Source organism: Typopeltis vanoorti, chromosome 13, assembly GCF_054136105.1.
Source record: "Typopeltis vanoorti isolate ZY-2024b chromosome 13, IOZ_Tvanoo_1.0, whole genome shotgun sequence".
In the NCBI taxonomy this organism is placed as follows: Eukaryota; Metazoa; Arthropoda; class Arachnida; order Uropygi; family Thelyphonidae; genus Typopeltis; species Typopeltis vanoorti.
Genome location: NC_143561.1, coordinates 64,165,961 through 64,188,712, shown reverse-complemented (window position 1 = coordinate 64,188,712; position 22,752 = coordinate 64,165,961). Strand labels below are relative to the sequence as shown.

The 22,752-nt window shown below is 38.3% G+C and overlaps 1 protein-coding gene across 1 annotated transcript in view; it reads right to left on the bottom strand.

Annotated features, from left to right (window-relative positions):
* Positions 1-22,752, bottom strand: part of LOC150100226 (major facilitator superfamily domain-containing protein 6-like) — a 74,461-nt gene that overhangs the window by 41,444 nt on the left and 10,265 nt on the right. The window contains exon 2 of the mRNA XM_090402465.1: positions 721-895. Coding sequence (XP_090258591.1) covers positions 721-859 — 139 coding nt within the window. The 5' untranslated portion in view covers positions 860-895. The remainder of the gene's footprint in view (positions 1-720; positions 896-22,752) is intronic.

Here is a 22,752-nt window from a genome sequence, read left to right as displayed (position 1 = left end):
GGTACTGATCCCATGATTCACTCTTAATTGCATTGTCATTACCTCCATGTCTTTTGTCATGGAGGTAATCCAAGTTAACCGAATTAAATATTACCCATACAATGATGTCTTATATTTTTCTGTCGATTCCCAATCGACCCCTAACAATATTATATCGACCCCTTTGGCGACCAATGCATTAGGCGCATTAATCGAGGGATTGCTGTAGTGTGAAACCAGAACAGGCCACAAAGCTTAACACAGGAAGGTGATTGCAAACACAAATTAGGCATTTCTAAAATATAAAAAGTGTGACATCAAAGAAAGGAAATCAAGAATGCATTTGTTAGAATTTGATTTTAGTTCATTTAAGAGTGCAATAAATTTAATATTGAAACTATCAAATTTTATATATAAAAGTCAGAAATCTTTTTAGAGATAAGGCTTCTGAGTTACTGTTTTATTTAGCTGTAAGGATAATAAGGATACTTAAATGATAGTTATCCATCCTAACAGGTTATGGATGCATAACTGAGATTATTTTCAGATGCGAGTTCAAGATGCACACATTCAGATTACCAAAATGATGATATAACAGAATTGTAAAAAAAACATTAAAATAAAATACATAAATATTATTTTTTTAAAAAATGTGTACAATAAGTAAAAGAATTAAACATTTCACTTAAAACTAAAAAATTTACTGAAGTGCAGTGCAAAAAAAAAACAAATTGTTCTTACCTGCATTAAGAAGAAAATAATGAACTTTAATTGGCAGAAACTTTTTGTTAATTTCAAATGGAGAGCGCTTATTTTTTTCTAGATTCATAAAGCTTTCACTTTCAGAAGAACCTTTGGGGACATCTGATTTGTTTTCCATTTCAAAATATTTAACTCAAATTTTTCAGAAAAAATTCTAGAAAAACAAAATAAAACAATTATTTCAGAATATTTTTATAACTTATGGTTTTAAAGAGGTCCCTATATATTATTATTATTGTACAGGCACTTCCATGGAGTCCAGAGATTCAATGAGGGAGACCCAAATTATCCACACAATCTATCATACCCCTCCTCAAATCCATTAACAGACAAAGCACTCATGACTGACTCTGCAACCGATTCCACTCATTCACAACTCTCAAAGCAAAAAATCTAGTCCTCACATCCCTACAACCACACCTTTATTCAACTTCCAGGGATGACCTCTTGTTCTGGCCCTTCTACCCAAGTGATGAAACATTTCTCCTGCACCTATAAAACCCTTTAAGCAACTTAAATATTTCCATCATATCTTATATTATTGTCATGAATCATAGTGAGTACCTCCCACAATGAGTACCTCCCAATCATAGTGAGTACCTCCCACACACTCCTTGGAGGTCAAATGTTGATAATAATAATAATAATACTGACAGCCTATTTAAATTGTCATGAATCATATCCCCCTATTTTTCTCCTATCAACAAACTTCTGCAATCCACACATCCTTTTCATAGGGAAAATTCCACAGACCATCTTGGTCACTCACCTCTGAATCTTCTCCACTGCTTCTTCATCCCCAAGACCCAGGAGACCAGACTTGAGCACAATAATCCAGATGTGGATGTATCAAGACCTTAGGAATAACAACTTACTTATCTCTACTTGTAAATGTGTTTTTCAATAGCCAAGTAATCTTATGAGCAACCTTAGTAATATGTCCTCAAAACTTTAACTCTCTATCTATCACCACCCTTAAATCTTTAGCTACATTATTTCCTGGAATACAGTGCCATCAATGTGATACACAGCTTATAATCTGTTTATCCCAAAATGCATAACTTTACCTTTCTCCACATTGATGGTGGACAAGGACCTGAAATTCTGGGGCTACATTGCACAAGTTGTGAAGACATCACATCGAATAATGGCAATGATGCGGAGAATCCTGACATGCAGAGATAGAGAGGTTATGATTCCATTGTATAAGGCCTTGATCAGGCCTCATATGGATTATTGTGAACATATTTGGTCGCCATGTTTACATGGTGACGAGGATATGTTGGAAAGGGTACAGAGAGGATTCACAAAGTAGTCAGTGGTCTTTGGAATGTGGAGTACGAGGACAGATTGAGAGAATTGCAGAGAATTGAGTTGCAGAGCCTCGTGAATAGGAGGAGGGGGGGGATATGATTGAGACATATAAGCTGATCAAGGGTTGTTATCAGGTAGACATGGAAGAGATTTTTCATAGAATGGGAACGGGGGGGTAGATTCTTTGCAGAATCTACAAAGAAGCAGGTTCTTTGCATGGAGGGTGGTTGGTGAGTGGAATGCACTGCCTGAGTGTGTTGTGGATGTGGACACATTGAATCAGTTTAAGATGCAGTTGGATAAGCATTGTATGCAATAGTGAGTACCTCCCACAATGAGTCTCTGACTCCTTGGAGGTCAAATGTTGATAATAATAATAATACTGATAGCCTATTTAAATTGTCATGAAGCTCTCCACATCACCTTGATTAACTCTTTCTAATGTACATAATTTTGCATTATCAGCAAACAACTGAATGTGTCCTTTCAAATTATTTCCTATATCATTTATATAGCTGCTGTAATTCAGTCAGTTGGAAAGGCCTAGATTCAATTCCTGTCAGTAATGTGAGGAACCTTTATCTGGTCTCTTTCGACTAAAGGTGAGTTAGCCGGTTTTGTATGCAGGTGCAAGAAGGGGGGGGGGGGGTCACCCGGAAACTTGGGTTTTTCGTCACCAAGAACAGGCAAACCAGCTCCGTGAACACACACTTTTACAGGACATAGGACACCTCCAGGAATAAGGAGTAACCAACCTATTCCATGGGATTTCGGTTCCGAATATCTACACAGTAAAACGTATAGGTCTACATGAGCATAAATTAGGATAGGATCATTTATGTACAAATTAAACAGCAATGGCACTAGCACTGACCCTTGCAGCACACCACTAGTTACATGTTTTCACCTCGATTCTGCCCCTCCATATACCACTTGTTGATGTCTGTTCAGCAGCTGCCCTCTTATCCACTTAACCAGTGGATAAGATGGTAATAATATCCATTCCCCATTTGTTCTAATTTGCGTAACAGAGTTCCATGTGGTATTCTATCAAATGCCTTTGCAAAATCCAGCAGAATCATCATATAACAATTTACTATATCCAATTCATTGTTACTCTATTATAAAAAGATAGTAAATTATTAAGGCATGACTGACCCCTTCATAAAGCCATGTTGGCCCTCATACAGTATCATATTTTTATCTACCCATTATCGAATTCTCTTTTTGACCAATTTTTCCAGTACTTTTATCACCATGCCTGAGATACTGATTGGTCTGTAATTTGCTACTGCAGTCTTAGAACCTCCCTTATGCAAAAAAATTATTTTGCCCCTCTTTCCACTCCCTTGGAACTCTCTACCAGAGCTGAGACTTAAATTAAAAAGCCTAATCAGAGGCAACGCCAAGTCCCTTGCACGTTCTCACAAAACCCGAGCTGATATCCCATCTAATCCCACAGCTGTATATACATTGAGATTCTGCAATATCCTAACAACCTCCAATTCATCCACCTCTGTTCCCACATTAGTGTCTCTCACATATGTTAAAGCAGTAACTATACTAGAATGATATACCCTTGCAAAGTGTCGCTCAGTAATTCAACTATTTTATCTGCTTCTATCACCTCGTGGCCATCATCACTTATTAAGGTTAATCTTCCAGTCATTCTTCCTCTTAATTGCCACATAATGAAGAACTCTGGAATTTCCTTTGGCTTGCTTGGCTAGAAGCAGTGCAGGCTGGAGGTTTTGCGGGGCCTCGGGAAAAAGTTATTAGTGGGGTCCCAAAATATTTGTATAAAAAATAATTTTTTTATCAAAAAAATTATAATTTTATTCAACATATTTGCTGTTTTAAGGATACTTGTGACATAAGACTGAATGATAAATGCACGTAAACGCAAGAAAGATATTTAATTAACCAGATATTTTGGTCTGGAAATAGCAGACCATCCTCAGTGGTATTACAAGAACAGTTATAAAAAATACAAGCCAGAATATTAACAATAGATCATTTAAAATAGAACAAGCCGCGTGATGTTATATCACTAAGTATGAAATGGAATATACAAATTACAGAAGAAAACTTTCTCTTTTTGCTTCGAGATCGCTCCGCATATCAAGAAATTGATTATAATCCAACCAACAGACAACTAAAGAAATTAAATTCTCTCTTAGATGAAGTCATCAGTTTAGATAAAGACACAATTGAAAGACTTAAAACTCATTTTGCAAGCCCTCCTAGATTTTATGGTCTTCCAAAGATTCATAAGATCGACTATCCTCTCCGTCCAATAGTAGATTATATTGATTCTCCTACTTACTGTATAGCCAAAGATTTAGCTAAATTATTGAAATCTTACATTGGAACTCTAATTCTTTTTAAAGAACTCTTCACATTTCTTAGAAAAATTAAAAAATGTCTCATTAAAATCTACAGATCTTATGGTTAGCTTTGATATAGAATCTTTATATACCAATGTACCTCTCAAGGAAACTTTAAAATTACTTGCTGATATCTTTCCTGAAGACATTATAAAACTGTTCGATTTCGTAATACATTCTGGATATTTTGTATGTCAAAATAAATTTTACAGCCAAGTAGAAGGAACGGCCATGGGAAGTCCTCTTTCTCCTGCTTTAGCCAACTTATATTTAGAACATTTAGAAAAAGTTCTCTTCTCATCTATTTTCCATCAACCATCCTTTTGGGTAAGATATATAGATGACATCTTTACTATTTTGCCACATAGCAAAAACTCTTTACCTTCTTTTTTAAACAGTATTAATTCCTTGCATCATCGTATAAAGTTTACTATGGAAATAGAAGAAAACAACCAGTTATCTTTTTTAGACGTTCTCCTCATCCGGTCACCTTCAAATATTCTTACATCTACAGTATACAGGAAACCAACATTCACAGGTCGTTATATTCTTAAAGAATCAGCCCATCATCCATGTCAAAAAACAGGAATTATAAAATGCCTCATCAGAAGAGCAAAAACTAATTGTTCTACCTTTGATTATCTACAGAAAGAACTTTTTACTATCCAACAACACATGAAACTCAATGGCTTTTCTGAACAAAGTACTCAACATCTTCTCAATTCTTATAATCCTCCACAAAACAACAAAGTTTCAATACGTCGAGTGCCAATTCCTTATATCTCTGGTATAAGGAATTGGCAGGGATATAAGGAATTATATCTCTGGTATTTCAGAACCTATCTCAAGAATTTTAAAGAAATATGATTTAACAGCTACTTATTCACCTATTAAGACAAATGCTCAACTTTATCTCTTCCTGGAGTTTATCAAATTCCGTGCAACTGTGATCTATCCTATTTTGGACAGACTGGACGTTCTCTTGAAAATAGAATCCAAGAACATCAATAATCCATTCTTTACAACAAACCTGAAAAGTCTGGATTGGCTCAGCACGGGATTGAAACTGACCACAACATCCTTTGGTCCAGGACTCACCTCTTACATAGATCCCATTATAGGTTTGAATGTTTGTTCAAGGAAAGCGTGGAGGCCTTACTCCATTGTCCCAACCTGAATCGTAATGACTGTATATCTATATCAAAAATCTGGGAAAGTCTAATCAAGATTACTCATTAATTTTATTTTTATTATTTATTATTATTTTTTTTTTAATCATATCTCTACTTCAAAATATTCCGTTTCATACTTAGTGATATAACATCACGCGGCTTGTTCTATTTTAAATGATCTATTGTTAATATTCTGGTTTGTATTTTTTATAACTGTTCTTGTAATACCACTGAGGATGGTCTGCTATTTCCAGACCGAAATATCTGGTTAATTAAATATCTTTCTTGTGTTTAAGTGCATTTATCATTTATTCAACATAATTTACAAACATTAAATACATATAGTTATATACTAAAATATTTCCTATATTAATACATCTCTGAAACATCAAAAATTCTATTATCAAATTTTCTTAGAAATTTGAAAGTGTTGGGCCCCTCTGAGTGCAGGGCCTCGGTATGTGGCCCGAAAAACAATGCCTGAGCTGGCCCTGGCTAGAGAAATCTAATCTATCTAATGTTGCCTTCCCTGCTGCTGGTCACTGTTCTTGCTTGAGCCTTATGCTGTTCATGGATTTGCTGGTCATCTTAATGATATTCCCATCCATTTAAGTCCTAGCTGATTAACCCTCCTTACCTTAGGTATACAATTTAATATTGTTTCCTCTAGATGACCCTTAACTATTTCCCATCCACTACATCCTTACTCTGCAGTATTTTATGCCATGGCACAGATTTAAGCTTCTTCCTGAGCTTGTTATAATCACCTGCCTTGTAGTTCCACATTACCCATTCTTGACAGAATAGTCCTCATGTTGTACAATCTTCTAAGTCAAAACCGCATGGTCAATTTCACCAATTGGAGGCACTGTGGTCACCTTGGTTATGGATAGCTCTTCTGATCCTATGACCAGGTCGAATACTCTCACAACCCCAGTCCCCCTCAAACGCTGCCTCAAGAAATTATCTCTTAGTAGGTGTATAAATTCTATTTCCTTCCTGCTTTCTGCATGTGATTTTTCATCGTTCCAGTCTATATCTCTATAGCTGAAGTCCTCCATAATACTCACTCGACCTGTACTCATTGTACTGATTTGGCGATGCATGTCTTCCAGATCATCTGTGGAACTCCCTAGCCTAGAGCAATAACCAACTGTATATTTTGTCTTACCTGCCTTAATTTTACACCGGACTACTTCAAATGAACAGCCGCCCTCCAGCTTATCTCCTATTCTTTTTGGCTGCAATTCATCTGCTACCATCAGCAGTCCCCCCCCGATCCTAGTTTCTCAATCTTCCCTGAAAATACTAAACCCTTCACATTCAATCCCTGTAACTACATCATTTGCTGTTAACCAAGTCTCACTAATGCCTATAACGTCTGGAGAGAATGCACTAATCAATGCCAAAAACTCCTCCCTCTTGTTTTCCTGATACTTCTAGCATTAGTATATAGAAACTGCAGCATCCCTTTAGGCCCACCAACCCACCCACCTTTACTTCCTGAATTGACTATCCTATTCAATATTTTTGCTTGAGACTCTAGATTCCGCACTTGGTCATTCTAATCACTAGCTCACCTCATGGTTCCTTCACAGCCTCACCTGATTCCACCCTAATTGATTAAGTTTTCCTGAATTTGTGCTTCAGCACGTTCGGTGAACAAAGCTCTCTCCAGACACCTAACACCAAAACATTTAGATCAGATTTAGATCCACAAATCCTACACCATTCTTTCTGTGCAACCTACATATAGATTCATTAGCTAACAATGTGCTACTTCTCAGTTCGCCTCTATTATAGCTTAGTAGGAGACTTAGAATCTTTATCTTCTCACTCTTCAGTTTTTCCTCTTCTAAGAACTCCTTTACATCTTCCCTCATAGAATACTTCTCATCTCTCAAATAATTTGTGAAAACCACAACAATCATTTCCTTCGACATATCTTTTTGTATCTGGATGGATGGCGTAACAAATATCGTGAATCAGGAAAACACAATTTTGTCATGATTTCATTAAGTACTCTTATGATCATTGAGTCTCCATAAATAATTTTCTTCTTAATTTGTTTATCTTTTTCGTTCACTTTGTCTTCATTACTACTTCGGATATTCTGCAATTTTTTAATTTTTGTGCTTTTTCCTGTGAAGGATAATATTCAAGCACACTATTTCTATAATTAATGTCCTCATTCTCTTCTATTTTCTAGTTAGGTAGAATCAAAAGACTCATCAAGGGAAGTCCATACTCCCTCATGCAAAAAGATCACTGAACCATGCCTTCATTCCATTCACAGTTTTGCACTCACCACACTTTCAGGTGCATTCCACTCTCCATGCAAAGAACCTGCTTCTCACTTCCCCTCATTATTATTACCCAAGACCTCATGGAGTCAAAGACTCATCTGGGAGGTCCTTTTATCACACGCACACACATATCTCATCATACCGTGTCTTAAACACACTCAAACTCCTTGCAGACACCACACTCTCAGGCAAGGCATTCCAATCATTCACAACTCTGCACGAAAAAAACCTACCTCTCACTCCCCTACTCACACCCTCTTTATACAGTTTCCAGGGATGACCTCTGGTTCTCTCACTATTCTCTGTAGAACTTCTCCACCATTGATCTTATAACAACCCCTTACCAACTCGTAGGTCTCTATCATATCTCCCCTCTTCCTTCTCTCCACCAGACTCTGCAAATTACATCTTCTCAATCTTTCCTCATACTCAACATTCCAGAGGTCAGAAACTACCTTAGTCAGTGTCGCCTTTGGACCCTTTCCAACATCTCTTCATCCTTCTGAAAACCAGGTGACCAAATCTGGGCACAATAGTCCATGTGTGGCTTAATCAAAGCCCTATACAATGGAACAACAATCTCCCTACTTCTACACGTCAGCCTCCGCATCATTCCCACAAGTCTTTGTGTTGTCTTCACAATTTTGGGGATGTGTCCCCTAAATTCTAGATCCCTATCCACCATCACTCTCAGATCTCTTATTTCCTCTACCTCCAACAATATATTCTCACCAAGCATAAATTCTACATCCCATCTTTGTTTTCCAAATTTTAAAACCTTACATTTTGCAACATTGAACTCACATCCCCATTTGCTTGCCCAATCACTCAATTTATTCAAGTCTTCTTGCAAGGCCACAACATCTTCACTACTCTTTATGGTTCGTCCCAACTTTGCATCATGTGCAAACAACTGAATATCTCCATCCAAATCTTCGCCAATATCATTAATATACAAGTTAAATAGTAATGGCCTTAAAACAGACCCCCCCCCGAGGCACTCCACTAGTGACTATACAGCAGGGGTGGAGAACCCCTCACCTGCAGGCAAAATTTCGCCTGCAAGTCTATTTCAAATCGCCCCTTTGCTGCTGATGTACTCGTATGTACATGTAAATAAAATTTTATAATAATTTAAATTTATTATAATTAAATTTATTTAAATTTAAATATTTAAATATACAAAATCAAAAATAACTATATTATAAAATATGATCGTCATACGTCTGGTAATCATCAAATCGAGACCAGCCATTAAAATAAAAAGAAATCAGGAGCATTTCTCGCAGGCAAAGTTCAGACTTTCTCTGATTGGTTGCTTCCCAATTATTGCCATGACATTTTCCTTTGTGTCAAAACATATTGACTTTGTTTTTCTCATGCAGTACTGTGACCACTGCATGAGAAAAAAATTTGCCAGTCGCCTGGAGAAGTTTTTAAATTAGCAATTTTTGCCCTTGATACTAAAAAGGTTCCCCACCCCTGTTATACAGCTTCCAGGGATGGCCTCTTGCACTACCCTTGTCTCCCTTTACTCTATGAAAAATCTCCTCCACATTAATCTGGTAACAACCCCTCATTAACTTATGTGTATCAAATCATATTCCCCTCTAATCACAAGGCTCTGCATGCATTCCCTGAATCTCTCCTCATATCTGACATTCCATAAACCTTGCACTTAGTGAATCTTCTCTGAGATCCTCTCTAATACATCTTCATTCCCTTGAAAACCAGGTAACCAAATCTGCACATGGCAGTCCATAAGTGGCCAGATCAAAGCCTTATACAAGGGAATCATAACCTCTTTGCTTCTGCATGTCAAGGTCCTCCTCATCACTTGCAGAAGCCATTGTAATTTTAGCAATGTGGCACTCCAAACTTCTGTCCACCATCACCCCAAGATCTCTCATTTCTTCCACCTACTTCAAAATTTCCCCATTCATTGTATGCTCTGCATTCCAGCCTTGCCTATCAAATTTCAAGACCTTGCACTTTGCAAGATTAAACTGATAGCTTCTCTCACTTGCCTCATATAGTCTGTTCAGATCTTCCTGCAAGGCCACGACATCTGCTCTACCTCTCATAGCTCTTCTCAACATTGGATTATTGGCAAACAGCTACATATTTCCAGTTAAGCTGATCCCCATGTCATTAACATACAAGTTAAACAGTAATGGTCCCAAAATATATCCTTGTGGCACTTCAATGGTGACTTTCCTCTTTTGGGATACCATTCCTCCATACAAAACCTGCTGATACTTATCTGATTGCCAATCAGCTATCCAACTCACTAGTCTGTTATCGAATCCCATCATCTGTTTCGGTTTTGCTACCAGCTGGTCATGTGGCAATCTATCAAAAGATTTTGGAAAATCCAAGTACACCACTGTATGTGCATCTCCCTTATCTAATGAATTTGTCACCTTCTTCTAACACGTAAGCAGACTGCTAAAGCAAAAACCTCCCCTTCCCAACAAACCCATGCTAACTATCATAAAGTACCACAGGATGAGAACTCCCTACCCTAGAACATTCCTTCAAGATATACAGTGATATATATACACACATATAGGTTTATTTTTCTAGGAGTAGAGTGACTGAGGCTCAGATAAGAGGAGAAAATGAGAGCAGGTTAATGAGTGGTTGTAGGAACAAATGATTTAGATGGACAGAACATGAATATGAATATCAGAAGATTATTAAGAAGAGTGAAAGATAATGGTACAGTAGAAAATGTGATCAGTGTACTATCAGGTATGATCACGATAAGTTGGATGGCAAGCAACAATAATAAACGGTATATTGGATAAGGAGAATGGATTAAAATTACAATTATGGGTTGAATTTGAGGTATAGATTGCATCTGTTGTTAGCGAGGACCTGTCCTTTGGATTTAACACCAAAATAACTGAAGCTACGAGGCCAGTGTATTGTGTGTAAATTCTACAGGTTCTTATAACTGGTTTGCTTGTGTTGTGGGATGAAAGGTGGGGGGGGGGCTGAGATCAAGAGAGTGCTAATGGTGAATGGGTTATTTAGGGAAGTAAAAGGAGATATTAACTGCAAAAGAGGAAAAGACGTGAGACTAAAGGAATGGTTGTGAACAGTCAGGGAAAGTAAAAGAAAAATAGAAGGAGGTGAGACAGGAAAACAGGGAGGAGTTGGAGTGGAAATATAATCATATTCTCAGATTATAACATGAGAATGTGTAGAATGAAAGGTCCTCTATGACAAGGTCTAACAACTTTTTGAAGACCTAGAAATAATGTTAAGCACCTTCAGATGTTCCTTAAATGAGGAAGATAGCTCAGTTACTTGGAGTGATATACACAGTATGAAGCAGGACTGCAACAAATGCAGAAACATCTAGCAAGTGGGTCAGCTGATATCAGAAAGAAGTGAGATAAAAAAAAAAAGAGTACTTGACTGAGAGAGAGAGAGAGAGAGAGAGAGAGAGAATGAAAAATCAAGGGGAAAGTCTATCATAAGAGGTGCGATTGGCAAGAGATTGACAAAATTGTACTTTCCAGGTACAAAAATTAATGTTACTGAAGTTATTAGAGCACAAAAGGGAAAAGTGAAAGAGTTGATTATTTTGGCTGGAACGAATGATTTCAAAGGAAAAAAGTGTTGCATGAAAGAAGTACTGGAAGTATCAGAAGAAAAGAGTGAGAGAGTTAAGACAGTGAGTCTGATGCTGCAGTATGACAGAGTAAAACTGAGAAGAAGGGCAATAATAGTGAATGACTTGATGCATAGTTTATGCAGGAGGAGTGCAGATAGTTTGACGGAGTAAAGGACTTATACAAAAAGGATGGTTTGCATCTGAATGGATTTTGTGTTCACAGTCTGGAAGAAAAAGTGTTGCTGTCATTCAACAATGAAATGAAAGTGCAAAATCAGAAACTAGAGCTTTGGGGGGAGGGGGGGAGGGGTTTGAGTAGATATGCAGACATCAATGAGACACTTTGAGTAAGAATGTGTATTAAATGCCTAAGTTAGTACCGCTGGTAACAAACCAGAATGGGGTAATTAGTATAAAGACTCTGGATAGGAGTGGGTCTAAGGAGCTTTTGTACTTTATGTACACTAATGCAAGGAGCATTAGTGTACATAAAGGGGGAGGAATTTTTGGTATTGGCATTGTAGGCCCACAGTTCATAGAATCAGGGCTGGCAGATTGCCAAGAATAGTCAATTCATGTTGAAGGGGAGAAAGAAATAAAGGATGTATGAATTGGTCACCAACATGCGAAATCACATGCTTTATACGTAAAATAGTTACCACTTTAAAAACTACAATGTTTATAAAAGAAAAGTTAATTTTCCGACGTGTAAACAAATTATTCCACAAGATTGATTACCCTATTATCAGAATCCGTGTATAGAGGCTTAAGTGCTGTGAAGACATAATGTTGGAGGTTTAATGGATTTTTTACAACACTCAGAAAGGATTAAAAAGAATTTAATACTTCCTATATTTCGTCCTAGTCACTAGGACATCTACAGGGATCACAAAAATAACTAATGTAACACAAATATCATACAATACTAAGCCCAACCACGTGGGTGACACTAAAGTCCTATTTAGGTGGAGCGCCCTCTAAGGGCGGTTGTAAGTGGCCTGGAATATAAAGTAGGATCTCTGGTGATGAGTGTTTCCCAAATTTTCGGAAGCTTAATGCAACCGTATTTATTAAGATTTGGTTGATTTCTAAGAGCTGCTGCTGCTTCTAAGAATAGTCTCTCTTTCTTGAATTTGCTGTGATGGAGCATGGTGGTTTTCTTCCCTAATACTCTGTGGGTGGTGTCCAAGACATGGTCAGCCAAGCCTGAATGACCATAGTTGTGTTTACAGATGTAAGACTTGTGTTCCTCTAAGCAGATGGAATTTAACCTTCAATAAAGCAGACATATTGGTAAGCTTTGATATCTCCTGTTTGTTTACTAATATTCCCTTAACTGACACCTTATCTCTCTTACAAAAAGTTTTCCCTTCTGACATCTTAGATCTCTTTTCCTTTGCCATTAACTCTGGGTATTTTTCTTGGAAGAACAAAATCTACAAGCAGATAGAGGGAACTGCCATGGGTTCTGCCCTCTCTCCTCCCCTTGCCAATTTCTATATGGAAGATTTTGAAAAACGAGCCATAGACTCAGCCCTACTCAAACCTTTTATCTGGCTAAGATACGTAGATGATGTGTTCTCTATTTGGCCTCATGGCCCAGACACGTTAGACTCCTTCCTCGGTCATCTCAATAGCCCACATCCAAGAATCCAGTTTACTATGGAAAAGGAAAAGAACAATTGTTTACCCTTCCTAGACACCTTAGTCACGCACCTGCCTAATGATACACTTGCCTTCACTGTATACAGAAAACCCACACACACAGGCAGATTCATTCACAAACTCTCACACCACCATCCCTCTCAACAATATGGCATTATTAAAACTCTTACCAAGAGAGCCCACAATCTTTGTTCCAGTGGAACTGCCCTCACTACTGAGCTTAACTACATACACAACACTTTCCTCTCCAATGGCTACAGAGATCACAGTATCAAAAAAATAATTAGTTCCTCTCCCATTCCTGGTCCTTCTCATCAACAAGAATTTAAAAATGCCATCACCATACCCTACATCCGTGGCACATCCGAAAAAATAGCCAAGATTCTAAAAAAGTACAACCTACACACAGCATATAAACCCCACCGCAAACTTGCTACCCTTATCCGTTCTACAAAAGATCAGCTCCCTCCTCTCTCTCTGCCTGGAGTTTACAAAGTACCCTGTTCTTGTAAGCTGGCGTACTTCGGACAGACAGGCAGATCAGCATCCATCCGCTTAGAGGAACACAAGTCTTACATCTGTAAACACAACTATGGTCATTCAGGCTTGGCTGACCATGTCTTGGACACCACCCACAGAGTATCATGGAAGAAAACCACCATGCTCCATCACAGCAAATTCAAGAAAGAGAGACTATTCTTAGAAGCAGCAGCAGCAGCTCTTAGAAATCAACCAAATCTTAATAAATACGGTTGCATTAAGCTTCCAAAAATTTGGGAAACACTCATCACCAGAGATCCTACTTTATATTCCAGGCCACTTACAACCGCCCTTAGAGGGTGATCCACCTAGATAGGACTTTAGTGTCACCCACGTGGTTGGGCTTAGTATTGTATGATATTTGTGTTATGTTACATTAGTTATTTTTGTAATCCCCGTAGATGTCCTAGTGACTAGGACGAAATATAGGAAGTATTAAATTCTTTTTAATCCTTTCTGAGTGTTGTAAAAAATCCATTAAACCTCCAACATTATATTATCAGAATCGATTCTCCTTCTTCTGACATGTGCAGAAGTGTCGAAGGATCTTGCATCTGTGGGCATACAGTATAGTGTGTTCATGAAGGATAGAGAGAAAACAATGAGGGAAGGAGTGTTGTTGATGACAGCCAATGAACTGTAACCAAAGAGTAGAAGTTCAACTGAAAGCCATAGAAAATAGCACATTTGAGGCTATCTGGTGTGAGATTGAGGTCAGCAGAACAGAATATGCAGTTGGATGCTGCTATAGACCAGGGGACTAAAACAATGATGGAGTGGAGGACAGACATTATTATGGGGATTTCTACTATGACAACATAGGTTGGAAGGAGGAGAGGACACATGGGAAGAAGAAGGAAATGGATTTTATGCAGTTAGTAAGGGTTAATTGCTTGAGACAGCATGTGATGCAATATACTTATAAAATGTCTGTAGTCTGTATAGGGAGCTGTCAAACAGTACATGGAAAAAGTGTGAGCTAAGTTGTTAAGATCTTGGAGAAATTAGTGAGGAACCATATACAGAGTTGAGCAGATGAGGGTAATGTTATCTGTGAGAGTCAATATGGATTTATTAAGAGGTGCTCTTGCTTTAGTAATATAATTGCTGCCTTTTATAATAAAGTGACAAGAGCAGTTGATGAGGGGAAAGGCATATACTGCCATTTTTTTTGGATTTTGCAAAGGTATTTAACAGGGTGCAATATGATAAGCTCATATTTAAGTTGCAGCCCATGGGTTTAGATGTCGGGTGAGTCAACTGGATTCAGGATTGGCTGTCTGATAGGTATCAAAGAGTTGTGTATGGTGGGGGCAATATCAAGGAAGCAGAATGTTACAAGTGGGGTTCCACAGGGCTCAGTACTGGGACCTGTATTGTTTAACCTTTATATCAATGACATTGTCAATGGATTGCAAGGGGAATATTCAGTTGTTTCCAGATGATGCAAATCTGGGAAGGGTTATTAGTAATAGAGCAGATGAAGCAGCCCTGCAAGAGGATTTGAATAAATTAGACAAATGAGCAAATGAATGGGGATCTTGGTTTAATGCAGCAAAAGTGAAGTCTTGAAGTTTGGGATACATCGATGGGAGGCTGCACACTAGATTGGAGGAGCTGTATTGGAGGAAGTAGGGGGAGACAAGAGATCTGGAGGTGATGATTGATAGGAACATATTGCATAGGTGGCGAGGGTTACCCAGAGGATTGCTGCAGTACTGAGAAGGACGATGACCTGCAGAGATAAAAGAGTTATTGTTCCATTATATAAGACCCTGATCAGACCACACTTAGACTATCGTTCTCAAATTTGGTCCCCAGGATTTGAAGGGGATAAATTAACTGTGGAACGGGTACATAGGCAGATAACAAAGATAGTTTCAGGACTGTACAATGTTAGTTATGAGGATTGGCTGAGGGAATGTGGACTACAGAGTTTGGTAGATAGAAGAAGGAGAGGTGATATGATTGAGCAAGAGGATGAGGAGTGGTTTCTTTGCATGGAGGGTGGTTGAACTGTGGAACATTTCTTGGTATAGTGGTGGGAGCAAGAACAGTCAATGAGTGGTATGATAGACTTTGTGTTTCCTAGGAAGGGCCTCCCATGATGAGTCTTGACTCCATAGAGGCCTCAATAATAATAATAATCTAGCTCCTGCATCTGCAGTCTCAGCTTATCTTAATTACAATGTGGCTGGGAATCCAGTATAACTGAACATCAAAATTAAGAGTCTTCATTTTGTATAACAGTTATAACACCTCACCAAGCAATGGATGTGGATTATACACCACAGAGCAGAAAGCCTGTGAAGAACTCAGAGAGTCTGTATAAATTTCACATTTTTTGGTAATAGTTTCTTTTATATGCAAAAGTGTAAGCTGATTGGCATACAACTCTGCTGTATAATTACTGCAATTAAGTGGAATCTGGTTGGAGATAATAAAATCAGGAAACAGCAGCACAGTCAACAGAGATCTCTGATCTTGAACCATCAGTATAAATGGACAAGAAATCGGATTGAGCTTCTTTATGCATTAAACCAGCGCTTTCCAAACTGTGGGCCACATCCCCCCTTGGGGGCCGTAGGTTTTGTTGAGGGGGGGGCATGAAATAATGAAAACAAATTTAAAATGTTTTAAGACTAATTCGATTTTTTTTTTATCTTCAAAGAAACGTATTTAATTTTTATTATTTATTATTTCTTTTTTGTTATTTTTTATATTTTAATGGAAAAAAATCACACATTGGTGTGGGTTCGCAAATTTTACTCCTGCATATTTCGGCGCTTAATGAATATTAGTAAATATATGCTTATTTATATAACTTTCATTGCAAAGCGGAAATCTATGAATTGCAGTTTCAAATATTTCACCTGATACTGACTTTTTGTGTAGCAGTATTGAAACACATCCATCACATTAAATTGTTATTAAACTTCTTTTGTTTTTAATTCTTTCTTTATTACTAATTGTTTTACATTTCATGTGCTTGTACTGCAAATGTACAATAACAATATATCTATAGAGATAGAATATTATTATCTTATAAAAATATAAGATAATGTGCCATGTCAAATGTGTAAGTAAGATGCTAAAAATGTAATATTTGCATTTGATTTTTGCAATATTCGCTGTGTATGTTTTGTATTGAATATAAATACAATAAATATTATAATAATATATGTCTATATTACGATTGTTTTTTGAGGTCCCGAAAAACAATCAAACAAGGAAAAATTCCTTCTAGTCAGCGACCAGAAGGAATTTTTCTATCCTTTTTTCGACCAGTTTCCGAGTTAGTCGATCTCTGGCACAGGCAAGTGGGTTTTTTCTCCCGTAAACTCGGGTTTTTCGTCCCGTAAACTCAAGAAAATGAACCACAGAACCCACATTATTTCAGACAAGACATTAAATACAAGTGTTAGGTTAGGGGCCCACGAGATGGCGGCACTTGTTGAGCCGTCCCTCTTCACTGCGTGCCGCTTAATTAGTGATAGCCTTGGGCCAGATATCTCTGATTGGCTGCCAGTGGAGATTAAACTGCCCACTCAGTCTCCAAAAGTTAGATAGGGCTAAATGGCCTCACCTACTCCCTATATACGGAAATAAAAGGCGTTAGCAGTTGTTTTTTTTTTTAAATAAAAAAACGATTGCGGAACATACCCCTATTTTTTCTACATGATCTGAGTCTCGCATAATGGTGGCTAAAGGTGTAGAATTTTCAATTAACACAGGGTACATGTGGAATTATCGGGCTGGAAAGTATGACAAGCTTAGGAGTTTGATTGGTTCAGTGCCATGGCATGTACAACTGCAAGGACTAGGAGTTGATAGTGCATGGGAGGTAGTTAAGAAGTGCTTGCATGAAGCAATGGCTGACTGTATACCTAGAGTCCGAATAATAAATCAAGTAGGGGTTAAATGGATGAATAACACCATTAAGCTTGAGTTGCAAAAAAAGAAACAACTATGGAGGGAATTTAAGGAGAAGGGTGACCGGCAGGCACATGAACAGTATAAAGCACAGGCCAGAAGGGTGACGAGTGTGGTAAGAAAAGCAAAAAAGGATTACGAAAGAACATTGGCCATACAGGCTAAAGAGAATCCTAAACAGTTTTTTAGATATGTAGCAAGTAAAAGGAAAAATGTACATGGCAGATTGATTTTAAAGAATGCCGATGGTAGGGAGGTAACCGAATCAGTTGAGATAGTTGAGTTACTGAGTGAGCACTTTGCAAAAGTATATCATCCAGGTGGTGACATTGCAGAAACGAATAAACCAGTAGATTATACAGGAATTGTGGTTAATGAAGTGGAGGTGAGTAGTCTATTGCATAACCTCAATGTCAATACATCTGTGGGATTGGATGGTATACCAGCTCGTGTTGTACGAGAAGCAGCTAAAGAATTGTCAGTACCCTTGACCATTTTGTTTAATTTGAGTCTCGGGTCTGGGTTAGTCCCGAGCGGGTGGAAAGAGGGGAAAATAGTTCCACTGCATAAAGGTGGTTCCAAGACTGCTGTAGTAAATTACCGACCGATTAGCATATCAGGAATCATTGTCAAGGTCTTAGAGAAAATAGTCAAGAGGAAAATACAAGATTGGATAGAAGAAAATGGGATACTGTATCGGGGACAGCATGGTTTTGTGAAGGGTAGGTCATGCCTCAGTAACTTGCTCACGTATTATAACACAGTGACGGCTGAACTGGATAAGGGTAATGGGTTTACGGTGATTCTACTGGACCTTGCCAAGGCCTTTGACAGGATTCCACATGGAATTCTAATCAGTAAATTGCAGCATATGGGAATGGACATAGGGTTGGTGAGATGGATAGGAGGGTGGTTGACGGAGAGATATCAGAGAGTGGTTTACTCGGGAGTAGAGTCCACAAGACGGCCTGTGACTAGTGGTGTGCCACAAGGATCTGTTCTTGGACCACTGCTGTTTAATTTGTTCATAAATGATATAGAAAATGATCTGAGAGGAACAGTTCATTTGTTTGCGGATGATGCGAAGTTGGGTAGGGCAATAGTGAATGCAGATGACGTCAAAATTTTGCAGGATGATTTGGATAGATTGGAGGTCTGGGCTAAGGAGAATGGATGTCAGTTTAATGTGGCAAAATGTAAGGTTATGCATTTTGGGGTGAAAAGATTGGCGGCAGTTTACTGCATTGGTGGAACCGTGCTGCAGGAAATTGATGAGGCAGGAGATTTAGGAGTGTTGGTAGATAAGGAATTGAAATTTAGGGGACACATTGCAAAAGTGACCAAAACAGCCCATCAAATCACTTGGTTGCTGAAGAATACGATGACAAGCAGAGACAAGCAGGTTATTGTTCCTCTGTATCGAGCCTTGATAAGACCCCATCTAGACTACTGTGCTCAGATTTGGTCACCTAGGTTTCTTCTTGATGGGGAGGAGGTGGAGAGGATCCAGAGGCGAGTGACCGAGATGATAGCAGGTCTGTGGAATGAACCGTATGAGAACAGGTTGAGGATTTGTGGGTTGCAAAAATTGGTTGATAGGCGGAGGAGGGGAGATATGATTGAGACATTCAAATTACTGAAGGGTTTCTATAAAATTAATTCAGAAGATATTTTTGAGAACAGGGCTGGTTGTGGGAGGACTAGGGGACATCCATGGAAACTGGGCAAAAGTGTGGTTAGTAAAGGTGTTAGAGCTGGGTTCTTTACTTTTAGAGTAGTGAATGAGTGGAATGGGCTCCCTGAATCTGTGGTGGATGCTGTGACAGTGAATGAGTTTAAGGCGAGGTATGATAGATACTGTATGAATGTCAAATAGTTGTGATGAATATGATTTGGGGCCTCCCTCGATGAGTCCAATGACTCCCTGGAGTTGCCCGTAATAATAGTAATAGTAATAATGCGATTTATATAATGCGGCATTTCTATGGAACCTTACATCCTCGTTATACGAGGGTTACCTGTATAGTAATTGACCATTTATCCAACAATCCTTCAAGCATCATGTAAATGTATATCAATTATCCAACCTGCAAACTACCTTGCTGATGTGGTCAGACACGCAGAATGCAGAACATTACTGACAGTGCTGTAATGAGGGCGTGGCGAAAGAGGCACCCACGACAGGTGCAAGTTGGTTTGGGGTGCAAACCGTAAAAAATAAAAATAAATATAAAAGTCCGCTATTTTATATTGCATTTTTAAATTTCGGCAATACGCTGCTTTAGACACACAAATTCTGCAACACACTGCAACTCATTTTGATCGGGTTAATAGTAAGTATTTAACATATTGCATTTAATAAAATTTAACTTATTACATTTAAAATTTAGAAACTTGCCACAGGCACTTCATACCCTCGTTACAGTACTGGTTACTGATTTGATAGGTGAAGCATAAATGCTTTTCATATTCCCCTGTGTCTGAGAGAGAAGTTCTTTGAGTGGAGAGTTATTGAGCTTTAAGCTTGCCCTGGAAGGGTAGTGAGATTAGCTGTGTTCAGCTGAGCGTAGAATTGACTTGGGTCTTTTGTATTTGTAGAATTCTGCTTCATTGTAGTCTGAAACTTGCTTGATCAGCGGGTTTGGATGATTGTTTGTCTTGGTGAAGAACTTTTTTTTTTGCTAGATCATGGAGGAGGGATGTGATGTTGACTTCACTGTGAATCTGGGAGTTTCTAATAAACCATGGGGCATCCAGAATCATTCTCAGGCATTTGTTCTGTTTTCTCTGCAGCTTTGAATATTTGTATTCAAGGTATGGCTCCATGTAGGAGATGCGTACGTGATGACTGGGCATCACTTACGCATCTCCTACATGGAGCCAGTCCATCAGCCAATTCTCCAATGTATGAATGCTGTTTTGGAGTCTTCTGATAGCTAGTTTGGGGCTGAGAGATCTTGCTAATAAAGCAGTATCATCTGCATATGATGCAGTGATTGTTGAACTTGGGATTTGAGGGATATCAGCTATGTGGATAGAAAATAGCAGGGGGGGGAAGAAGTGAGCCTGTGGCACACCTGCCAGGATCTTGCACATCTGGTTGATACAATTTCGTTTATTTTGACTTGCATGAATCTGTCTTTGAGGTATGTGTGAACTATTTACTAGATTAATTGGTATATTGAATTTGATGGGTTTGTAGAGAAGACCCTGATGCCACACCTTATCAAAAGCCTTCGCAGCATCTATAAAGACCGCAGCTGTGTGGAGGTTCCAGTTGAAACCTTTAGTGATAAATTCGACTAGTCGGTGTATCTGTTGTATGGTGCTATGGTTATTTTCTGAATCTGAACTGCTCATTATTTTTCTGCAACCTTTCCAAGGTTGGACAGAAGGCTGATAGGTCTGTAGCTCTCTGTGAGCTCTTTCCAATCTTTTTGATTGGTGTGATATCTGCCATCTTCCATGTTAAGGGAAAATACTTGAATCTGAGGATGGCATTGATTATATTGACTAGATGCACAATGGCTTTTCTGGGGAGTAGCTTGATTATTCTGTTTGTGATTCTGTCTGGACCTGGAGCCTTATTGCTGTTTGAATGGGTTATGATATTTATAACTTCTGCTGGAGAAGTGGGTGTGATAGGTTCTGAGTTATCCTTTTGTTGTGTTATGACCTGCTTGACTCGGCAGTGAATCTTGTAGATAAGATTGATGTTGATTTTCATAAGAGGGGGGTTACATTGTGTTTCCAAGCTGCCAACTAGAGCTTCTGCTTTTTCTTTGTCAGTGTGGGCTATTCCCTGAATTGGGGGTATAAGTTGCCTTTTAGTGCAGAGGGTTCTTAAGAATTTCCAGATGGAGTTATCCTCTGGTTCAGTTTCATCAGCTTGGTTTCCCAATCTTGGTTTCGATGTTTTTGCAGAGCTTTGTGGCTTGTCTATTTAGATTATTCAGAGTTGTTTTATCTTGTGGGGCTCTTGTGTTATGGTACCTCTTTCTGGCTTTGTTTTTCGATCTAATTAGATCCATGATTTCCTTGGGGATCTGACCACTAGAGTGAAAGACTGTAGTTTAGGTGACTGACTTTATTGGTTTTTTGATTTGACTGGTTAGGTTGTTTACAGCAGAGTCTATCTCCTCTTAATTGTGAATAACAGGGACTGGGCCAATGTACTCTGGGAGATTTCTGGAGAGCTTGTCCCAAGATATAAAAGAGTGTGGAGGAGAGAATTGCTCTTGTGTACCGAGCTTAAGCAGAATGGGGTTGTGGTCAGAAGACAGCTCATTTAATGTTTCCAACTGGTATCTAATGTTTCTGAGGATGACTATATCAAGTACATCTGTCCAGCTGGGCTGTGATGTGTGGGTTCTGTGGGTCCAGCTATGACAATAGAATTTTATGTTGCGTAATGTCAACGACCTTATCAATCTTAAATTTTGGCCTTTTGAGGCACTTGTAACTGCATTAATCCACCTAGATAGCAAATCAATGTGTGTGTGTGTGTGTGTGTGTGTGTGTGTGTGTGTAGTGGGTGGGGGGGGCACAATTTTTAAAAATTTAATGATTTATTAAAGTATTATATATATATATATATATAATTAAGAGATGGAAATATATAAATAAAGAGGTGGAAATATATATATATTTCCACCTCTGGTTTACAAAATATGTTATACTTCACAAGAAACTATACTTTGCGGGTTTACACTCATTATTAGGTTTAATGGAATGAACACAGCACAGAGAAACAATTTATGATGTCTCAGTGACAGAGATGAAATACAGGATCCATCAAACTTGTTTAATTGTTTCTTGTGCTGTATTCATTCCATTAAAAATAATAATAGACCAAAATAGATTAGGAGGGGTGGTCAAAGTATTGGAGAAGTTGGTTAAAGACAAAATTCAGGACTGGGTGGATAGGAATGGGATATTGTATGGGGGGGGGAGCATTGCTTTGTTAAGGATAGAAATGTAGTACCTACTGCTTCAGTAACTTACTTTCTTATATGGCAGAATGATTTTAATGAATGCCAATGGTAGGGAGGTAACTGAATCAATTGAAA